We start from the raw sequence: 10,430 nt of genomic DNA, 5'->3' as shown, positions 1-10,430 counted from the left end.
TATACATATTATATCATATAGTCACATATGTTATACATTGTTTTTGCCAGGTAGAATTATTAAATATTAATTCTTTGCTTTCCGAAGCTGATCGAACGGCCAATAAAATGTATGATAGATTGCCTAATATACCACTTACCTATATGTGTATATATATATATTACATATACATTTTATAAGATAGCTATATATATTACTACTATATATAAATTCGGTATTAAGGCAATATACATATATTTATGCTATATATATATACATATATATATATATACATGCTACATATACATATATATGTATATGTATATATATATATATGTATATATGTATATATGTATATGTATATATATATATATATATATATATATATATATATATATATATATATATATATACTATATATACATATAATAGTATATATATTATATATATATATATGTATGTATGATGTATATGTATATATACATATATTTATATATATGTATATATACACTTTTGAGATAAATCATCAAGGAAAATGATAAAGGTCGATTTATTTTCTTACTTTAGATTTTGTTGGGTATGAACTGCAGCTGTTGTATATCACTGTCCTAGATACACTATGCCTGAATAGAAGACATGATGAGGTTAAAGAACAAGAGCTACAGCGAAAAATATTAAGTCCTATACTAAAAATTAGATAACCTAGTTTTGATGTCCTATGTCTAAAATTTGATGGAATGGTCATAACTAGAACATCTTCGATTATGTCTGCTGGATCAATGCTGACCTGGGGCTAAATGACAACCATAGACACTAAAACTGACTATTATACTATACATTATATAATGCAATCCTAGATACATTACGTCTAAATAAAAGAAGGGATGGTCATAATTGGAGTGTCTTTGATCATATGACTGACCAATGCTCACCCTTCTGTTATTTCACCCTCTTCTACACCTGATTACCAGAGCCCCAAATCAGCCCTCAGTCATCTGCGAAACCCGCGTTGGTCAGGAGTGTCGCTAAGATGCTTTTCGTATGTCCATCCTCTCTTCTTCCTCCCGGTCTTCCTGGAGCCCTTCTTCTTCTTGTGTTTTCCGGAGGCACCACCTTTCCTTCTTGAGTGAGGATGTCCAGATTTCTTGCCGTTTTCCGTGCCATCGTAATCATCGTTGTTGTCCGTGGTGCCAGTTGCGTCTACAGTGTTCCCACCGCCGGCATCACCCTTTTCGGGTTTCTGTATCGTGTTTCCATTCTGACCTGTAGGTGGCGTTGTCTGTGTCAGTTGATAATATGTAGTTTGTGCAGGGAGCATCTCATTCTCACCTGTCCCCTGTTCGTTGCTGTCCCCTATGTTACTGCTGTTGCTATTGTTGTTGTTGCTGTCGTCTTCCGATTCGGGATTGTCCACAAAGCTTTGGCCCTCACTGTCTGAATCAGATGGGATTGCTTTCTCCTCCTCCTCTTCATTGCTCACCTCAGACGAACCAGTAGATTGCTGCTCTCCAGCATCTGGCCCTTCTTCAAACTTCTCCCCTTCTTCCACTTCTTCGTCGTTACTCTCACCCTTTTCATCATTGTCATCAGCGTCCTTATCCCCACCACCACCACCACCACCACCACCACCACCACCACCGCTATTGTCATCACCATCATCATTGTCATCATCGCTGTCACCATTTTCATTATCATTGTCATCACCAAGGCCATTATTGTCTTCTCCTTCATTGCCCTCTTCTGAAAACGCTGAGCCCTCCCTGTCCTTATCCTCTAATGTCCTTGACTTCATCACAGTAGCTGCAGTGGTTGCTGCAGCTGCAGCTATTTTCACAGTTGTAGGTGCAGGCTCAGCTGCAGCAGACGTGTCGTTTTCCTCGCTGTCAAAGCCCTCATTGTCGGAGTCCCAATTCTCATTCAAAGTTTCCTCACCGAGTTTCGTGGGTGGAAGATCAGACTCATCCCCTGATGTTATCGCTTCAGTCAGGTTTTCGACAGGTCAGAATCGACACGTGGCTCTGTCTTTTCCATCTTGACATCCGCCTCTCCCACCTCCTCTTCCCTTTCCTCGTCTCCTTCCTCATTGTCCTCACCTTCGCTCCTCTCATCCTCCTCCCCCTCTCGCTTTTCAGTTTCTTCTGCTGGCGTCGAAGAATCTTCTGAGTTCGGGCTGTCGCCATCCTCTGTCGGCTGTGATGCAGTGTCCTTCATGCCTGCGTCCATCTTCGTTGCACCCTCTGTTGTGTTTGATGACGTCTCTGTCGAACTATCCTTGACATCACCGTCATCCACGATAGCCGTCGTTGGTGTCTCTTGGCCAGATTCTTTTGACGTTATCACTGCTGTTTCTTTGTCCCCGTCAGTATTTTCACCACCACTATCACTGCCGTCTCTATTCGCATCATCACCATGGTCAACTTCATCTCCACTGTCCTCACTACTGTTATTTTCCTTATCCTTAACTTTACCATCATCATCATCACCATCATGATCGTCATTTCTGTGATCATTGCCCTCGTGATCATCGCTACCATCAACATCATCCTTTTCCTCCCCTTGTTGACCGGTACTGGCATGATGATCATCAGGATTTGAACCATTTTCTGACCCCTGGTGATCTTCGTCAATACTCGTCGAAGGTTCTATGCTTTTGTCAAAACTGTCATTGTTGTTGCTGTGGTCAATACTATTGTCATTTGTTTGAGATGAGTTTCCAAATGTTGTTAAATCATTTTCCTTTCCCTTTTGTTTTTCTCCTCCTCCTTCTCCTCCTTCTTCTGCATGTTCCACTCCTTCCTCTTCCTCTTCATGTCCTCCTGCCCCTGCTCCTTCTTCCTCTTCCCCTTCTCTTTCCTCTCCATTCTCTTCTTCTTCTTCCTCTTCTTCTCTTTCCTCTTCATCGTGATCCCTTCTCTCTCGTTTCCCACCTTTTCTTTTCTTCGACGAATGATGTCTGTTCTTATGTCTATTTGGTTGCCTAGCTGGGGCTTCAGTTGCATTCACAGCAGGGTTCGCAGATGCTTCCAAACTGTTTTGACTCCCTTCTGTCTCCGATGCCGGCTGACTGTCTTCATCATGTTCGTTTGTCTCCCCACCAAATCCAACATCCCCACTATTCAGTGTCAAATTCTTCATCACATCTGCTGTCTCATTAACATTCTGATCCTCAGGCACAGCTGATGTCTCCTCTGGTTCTGGTGCCGGCTGTTTCTCAGCATCTGAATTTTCTGGGTTCGTATCTTCAGCGTCACTGCGTGTATGATTCTTGCTATCATCATGATCGTGATTATGATCACCATCATCACCATCATCACCATCATCACCATCATCATTCTCATCACTATGACTACCATCACCATCACCATGACTACCATCACCATCACCATGACTACCATCACCATCACCATGACTACCATCACCATCACCATCACCATCATCCTTGTTGCTAGCATCATTATTGCTGCTGTGATCCTTGTCATCGCTGTCGGTTCGGCCAGCATTGATGTCATCACCACCACCATCAGCACCATCCTTACTACTATTACTACTACTACTATTACTACTACTACTATTACTACTGCCGCTATCACCATCTTCACCAACACCATCACCATCACTGCCATCGTCTTCATCATCACCATCGCTGCCATCGTCTTCATCATCACCATCGTCATCTCGTGACACACCGTCGAATTCCTCCACCATCCCTCCAACTTCACAGCTGTCCCCTTTACAGGAGTCATTGCCGCAAAGGATATAGGAGCAGTTTGCAGTTATGCCACCCAAAATAAGCTCCGCTGTATGGAAAGGGAAACTGACAAGTGTTTCGCCGTCATTCGTGACACCCTTGTCCATCGGGATAAAGTCACCTGTGCCACAGTAATCTCTGATCAGTGGTAGCACCGTCGAATTCGATAATGTCAAGTTGCAATCCTTTACCAAGATATGTGAGGCTGTTCCGCTTTCCCTGTCTCTGGCTTTGCTGGTGTCGATGCTGTGGGGCGCACCAAGGTCTGTTCCGTTGTATGCGGATATGTTGGCAAACAAACACACCTGTAGGAAGAGAGAGAGAGAGGAAAAGGAAAAAAGAGAGAATGAGGGTTTATATTAATGAAGTGGCGGTGGTGGCGTTGGTGATTGTGATGGTAGTGGTGGTGGTGGTGGTGGAGGTGGTGGTGGTAGTGGTGGTGGTGGTGGTGATTGTGGTGGCATTGGTGATGGTGGTGGTGGTGATGATGATAGTGGTGTTGGTGGTGGTGGTAGTGGTGTTAGTGGTGGTAATTGTGATGATAGTGGTGGTGGTGATTGTGGTGGTAGTGGTGGTGGTGGTGGTAGTGGTGGTGGTGATGGTGATGATGATAGTGGTGGTGGTGGTGATAGTGTTGTTAGTGGTGGTGATTGTGATGATAGTGGTGGTGGTGATTGTGATGGTGGTGGAGGCAGTGGTGGTGGTGATATAGTGGTGGTGGTGGTGATTGTGATGGTAGTGTTGTTGTTGTTGGTGGTGGTTGTGGTGGCTGTTGTGGCAATGGTGGTAGTGGTGGTGGTGGTGATGATGGTGTGATTTTGATGAGGTAGTTGGTGGTTGTGATAGTGAACAGGATGGTTAAGTTCATGATGACGATGATGATGATGAGGATGACAAAGATGAAGGGGATTCAGGCACAGTGCCAAGACTTGCAATTTTGAGGGAAGGGATAAAATAACTCATCAATCCCCAAAATGATGAAAGACAATTTTGACCCAGGTAGTATTTGAACTCAGAGCGCTGAGAGCTGAAAATAATACTACCAAAAACTTTTTCTGATGCTTTAATAGTTTTGCCAACTCACCACACTTTAACAATAATAGTAATAACAATAATAATATTGACAATAATAATAATAATAATAATAATAATAATAATAATAATTATGATAATGATAAATAATTATGATATGATGATAAGTGATAATAATAATAATAACAATAATAATATGATAATAATAATAATAATAATATAATAATAATAATAATAATATGATAATGATGATAATGATAATAATAATAATAACAATAATAATACTGATAATAATAAAATAATAATAATAATAATAATAATAATAAAATGCCCTGATGCAGTACCAGGCAGTGGCTCTCATGGCTTCTGATCTAACTGATTAGAAGTGTTATCATGTAACATTGTTTTGTCTTGGTATAAAAGATGGGCTACAGCAAATATTCTGCTCAATACCACAGATTGCTTGTCAGTTGTTTGACCTTAACCAGTTGAGCATGTCCCTTAGTGGCTGACGATATGTGCATCTCTGATCACGAGCAGAAGTAGTGGGGGAGCATCATAGCCATGTGTGAGCGGGATTCTTTGGGGTTTGAATAGTTCACCTCTGGAAACATGGGTGGTTCTTTCAACATCCTTAAGCAACCCTTATTCAGGGATCGTTTGAGCGGGATGGGCTACTCAACCTGAAGAAAATTCTAACTGGGCCCCACCTGCAAGGTCATGTGCTGTTTATCTTGATATGAGATCACCATGTCGCGCACATATGGTTGTGATGCATGTGCCTGGTGTACCTTTATCAGACGGGTAGTCATGATGGGTATATTGGGCTTCGTATATTTTACCCCAGTGTCACTTTGATGGCATGAACTGCTCTCTCACTCAATAATAATAATAATTATGATAATGATGATAATGATAATAATAATAATAATAATAATATTGATAATAATAATAATAATAATAATAAACAATAATAATATTGATTAATAATAATAATAATACTAATAATCATAAAATAAAATAATAATAATTATGATAATGATGATAATGATAATAATAATAATAACAATAATAATATAATAATAATAACAATAATTATAATAATAATAATAATAATAATAATAATAATGACGATAAAAGACCAAAACAATAAAGATTGCTTGAAAGACCAAAACAATAAGTTTGCTTATTGATCGACATGAGCATCCCCTGTGATCATAATATCTCAGCGAAAGAGTTTGACAAGCTCAGAAAATATAAAGACCTACTCATTGAAATTGAGAAAATGTGGCATCTCAAGGCGGTCTTACAATACCAGTGATCGTAGGAGCACTAGGAATGATCAAGAAGGGAACCGAAAATTATATGAGAATGATCCCTGGCTTACCATTCCTGCAAGAAGTGCAAAAGATTGTCTTAACTGGTACATCACACGTATTGAGAAGAGCATTGTCGATGTGAGAACTGTTGCTGCTCATGTATTTTGATTTTAAAAAAAAAAAAAAATGAACGAACTACTGAGTTTGGTTTAATGGCCTACCAATATACACTATGAGTTTCTTTGCCCTAGGAGTCGGGAAGACACTCGGCAAGAAATGGAAGAAAATTTGAAAGAAGAAAAAAAAAAGTAGTAATAATAATAATAATAATAATAATAATAATAATATATAATAATATTTTCTACTCTAGGCACAAAGTCTGAAATTTATTAGGGAGGGGGGCAGTCGATTAAATTAACCCCAGTATGCAACTGGTACTTGATTTATCAACCCCGGAAAGAATGAAAGGCAAAGTCGACCTCAGCAGAATTTGAACTCAGAATGTAAAGACACTGCATTTCGCTCAGCTTGCAAACATTTCTACCAGCCCGCCACCTTCACAATAATAACAATAATAATAATATTGATAATAATAATAATAATAATAAAAATAATAATAATAATAATAATAATAATAATACAGTTGTTTGACCGTAACCTGTTGAGCATGTCCCTTAGTGGCTGACGATACGTGCATCTCTGATCACGAGCAGAAGTAGTGGGGGAGCATCATAGCCATGTGTTGAGAGGGATTCTTTGGAGTTTGAATAATTCACCTCAGGAAACATAGGTGTTTCGTTAACATCCTAAAGCAACCCTTATTCAGGGACCTTTGAGCAGATGGGCTACTCAACCTGAAGAATATTCTAACTGGGCCCCCACCTGCAAGGTCATGTGCTGTTATCTTGATATGAGATCACCATGTTGCGCACATATGGTTGTGATGCATGTTGCTGGTGTACCCTTATCAGACGGCTAGTCATGATGGGTATACTGGGCTCTGTATATTTTTACCCCAGTGTCACTTTGATGGCATGCACTGCTCTCTCACTCAATAATAATAATAAGAAGAAGAATAATAATAATGGTAATAATGATGATAATGATGATAATAATAATAACAATAATAATAATGATAATAATAATAATAATAATGATGATAATAATAATAATAATGATGATGATGATGATAATAATAATAATAATAATAATAATAATAATGATGATGATGATGATGATGATGATGATGATGATGATGATGATGATAATAATAATAATAATAATAATAATAATAATAAATGCCCTGATGCAGTATTAACAGTGGCTCTCATGGCTTCTGATCTTAAGTGATTGGAAGTGTTATCATGTACATTGTTATGTCTTGGTATAAAAGATGGGCATTAGCAAATATTCTGCTCAATACCACAGATTTGCTTGTCAGTTGTTTGACCGTAACCAGTTGAGCATGTCCCTTGGTGGCTGACGATATGTGCATCTCTGATCACAAGCAGAAGTAGTGGGAGAGTATCATAGCCATGCGTTGAGAGGGATTCTTTGGGGTTTGAATAATTCAGCTCTGGAAATATGGGTGTTTCATTCAATATCCTTAAACAACCCTTAATCAGGGATCTTTTGAGCGGGATGGGTTACACGACCAGAAGAAAATTCTAGCTGGGCCACACATGCAAGGTCATGTGCTGTTTATCTTGATATGAGATCACTATGTCGTGCACATATGGTTGTGATGCATGTGCCTGGTGTACCTTTATCAGACAGGTAGTCATGATGGGTATTCTGGGCTTCGTATATTTTACCACAGTGTCACTCTGATGGCATGAACTGCTCTCTCACTCAATAATAATAATAATCATAATAATAATAATAATAATAATAATAATAATAATTGCCACAAGGGCAGCAATTTTGGAGGATGGAGAATAGTCAATTGCATCGACCCCAGTACGCAACTGGTACTTCATTCATCACTCCCGAAAGGATGAAAGGCAAAGTTAACCTTTATGAACTCAGAACATATGGACAGATGCAGGAGTGGCTGTGTGGTAAGTAGCTTGCTTACCAACCACATGGTTCCGGATTCATTCCCACTGTGTGGCACTTTGGGCGAGTGTCTTCTACTATAGCCTCGGGCCGACCAAAGACTTGTGACCAAACCCTTTCAGGGTTGATAAATTAAGTACCAGTTGCATACTGGGGTCAATGAGTGGATAATAATAATAATAATAATAATAATAATAATAATAATAATAATAATAATAATAAACCATTCAAACTGACAGGAAGATAGATGCAAATAGGCCAGACATCATATTGAAAGACTTCAACAAAGAACATGCCTCCTCATCATATGACTGTCCAATCGATATATAAACGTATCTGTCAAGACCTACCAAAAACTGAGGAAATATGATCTTGAAATAGAAATCAGCAAAATGGGAACTGAAGACTAAAACAATACCTGTTGTCATACGTGCCCTGGGAATGATAGCGAAAGGGGCTGATTGCTACGTAACTCAGATACCAGGAAACCCAAAAATGGTAGAAATTCAAAAGATAGTGCTCATGGGAACTGCTCATATCCTACGCAAAATACTTTCTATGTAATCTCAAGTTTTAAAACAAACATAATTTTCTTATGGTTTCTTAAACATTCACTAGTACAACACTAAGTACAAAACCAAATATGTGGCACCCTAGGCATAACAACAACATGAACTTCCAACCTGTTGTCTCTTGAGGTTTCTGGGTGAGACTTGGAGCCAACTTGTACAAATGCAAAGCAAAAGTCAAACATAGAATAATAATAATAATAATAATAAAGCAAGTATAAAGATCTTGAAATAGGAATTAGCAAAATGGGGAACCTGAAGACTAAAACAATACCTGTTGTCATAGGTGCCCTGGAAATGATAGCAAAAGGGGCTGATTGCTACGTAACTCAGATACCAGGAAACCCAAAAATGGTAGAAATTCAAACGATAGTGCTCATGGGAACTGCTCATATCCTACGCAAAATACATTCTATGTAATCTCAAGTTTTAAAACAAACATAATTTTCTTATGGTTTCTTAAACATTCACTAGTACAATACTAAGTACAAAACCAAATATATGGCACCCTAGGCATAACAACAACGTGAACTTCCAGCCTGTTGTCTTTTGAGGTCTCTGGGTGAGACTTGGAGCCAACTTGTACAAATGCAAAGCAAAAGTCAAACATAGAATAATAATAATAATAATAATAAAGCAAGTATAAAGATCTTGAAATAGAAATGAGCAAAATGTGAAACCTGAAGACTAAAACAATACCTGTTGTCATACGTGCCCTGGAAATGATAGCAAAAGGGGCTGATTGCTATGTAACTCAGATACCAGGAAACCAAAAAATGGTAGAAATTCAAACGATAGTGCTCATGGGAACTGCTCATACCCTACGCAAAATACATTCTATGTAATCTCAAGGTTTAAAACAAACATAATTTTTTTTTTTAGACATCCACTGGTACAACACCAAAAAAACCCCCCAAATATATGGCATAACAATAATGTGAACATCCAACCTGTTGTCTCTTGAGGTTTCTGGGTGAGACTTGGAGCCAACTTGTACAAATATAAAGCAAAAGTCAAACATAGAATAATAATAATAATAATAATAATAATAATCCTTACAGCAGTGTTGGCTGACGTTTGTGCTGTCAGCATATTCCATGATTTGTCGCGTATTTCCATGACGATGCTTAGGTCTTTAGTGTCTTCCCTTCCGCCTCCTCCTTCTCCATGATCATCTCCTCCTGTTCCTCCTGCCCCTTGTGCTGCGGCATCGACCAAGCTGTTCATTTTTACCTGCATAATTCCAAACGACTCGTACATGCAATGCTCCAGGTACGTCTTGCGTTGCCCGTTGCTTCGGGAAGTCGTCACGTTCACCAGGAAGACATCCTCATCATCGCTGGCGTTGGCATTGCTGTCTTGGCCCGGATGACCCGGATGGCTATTGGCACTGGGATTAGATCCCTGATTGCTCATGGAGACTCTGGGCAGCCTGCAGGTGCCAGTCGTTGGAGTGAGATCACTGATATTGATCTGCAGATATACTTCGTCTGCAACAGAGAAAGAAGGACACAAAGGACATAAGTTGTAGGTGGTGGTGGTGGTGGTGGTGGTGGTGGTTTGGCGGCAGTGGTGGTGGTGGTGGTGGTGGCGGCAGTAGTGGTGGTGGTGGTGGTGGTGATGGTGGTGGTGGTGATGGTGGTGGTGGCGGCGGTAGTGGTGGTGGTGGTGGTTATGGCGGCGGTGGTGGTGGTGGCGGTGGTGGTGGTGGTGATGGTCGTGGTG

General features: G+C 39.6%; 2 protein-coding genes across 2 annotated transcripts in view; both read right to left on the bottom strand.

The window, feature by feature from the left end:
- Positions 1–513: 513 nt before the first annotated feature.
- The window catches only part of LOC115230257 (dentin sialophosphoprotein-like), a 13,673-nt gene continuing 3,756 nt past the window's right edge, over positions 514–10,430 (bottom strand). Inside the window, exons 2-4 of the mRNA XM_036499587.1 lie at positions 9,765–10,195; positions 2,382–4,032; positions 514–2,255 (exon numbers count right to left, since the gene is read on the bottom strand). Of these exons, the coding sequence (XP_036355480.1) occupies positions 1,963–2,255; positions 2,382–4,032; positions 9,765–10,195 (2,375 nt within the window). The 3' untranslated portion in view covers positions 514–1,962. The remainder of the gene's footprint in view (positions 2,256–2,381; positions 4,033–9,764; positions 10,196–10,430) is intronic.
- On the bottom strand, positions 971–1,941 carry LOC115230256. Its single transcript, XM_029800467.1, has 2 exons — positions 1,912–1,941; positions 971–1,549 (listed from the first exon to the last, which is right to left on the bottom strand). The coding sequence occupies exons 1-2, from the start codon at positions 1,939–1,941 to the stop codon at positions 971–973; spliced, it is 609 nt and encodes a 202-aa protein (XP_029656327.1).

Source organism: Octopus sinensis, unplaced genomic scaffold (assembly GCF_006345805.1).
Source record: "Octopus sinensis unplaced genomic scaffold, ASM634580v1 Contig15096, whole genome shotgun sequence".
Lineage (NCBI taxonomy): Eukaryota > Metazoa > Mollusca > Cephalopoda > Octopoda > Octopodidae > Octopus > Octopus sinensis.
Note: the sequence above shows the minus strand (reverse complement) of the source record. Positions and strands in the feature narration are given on the sequence as shown.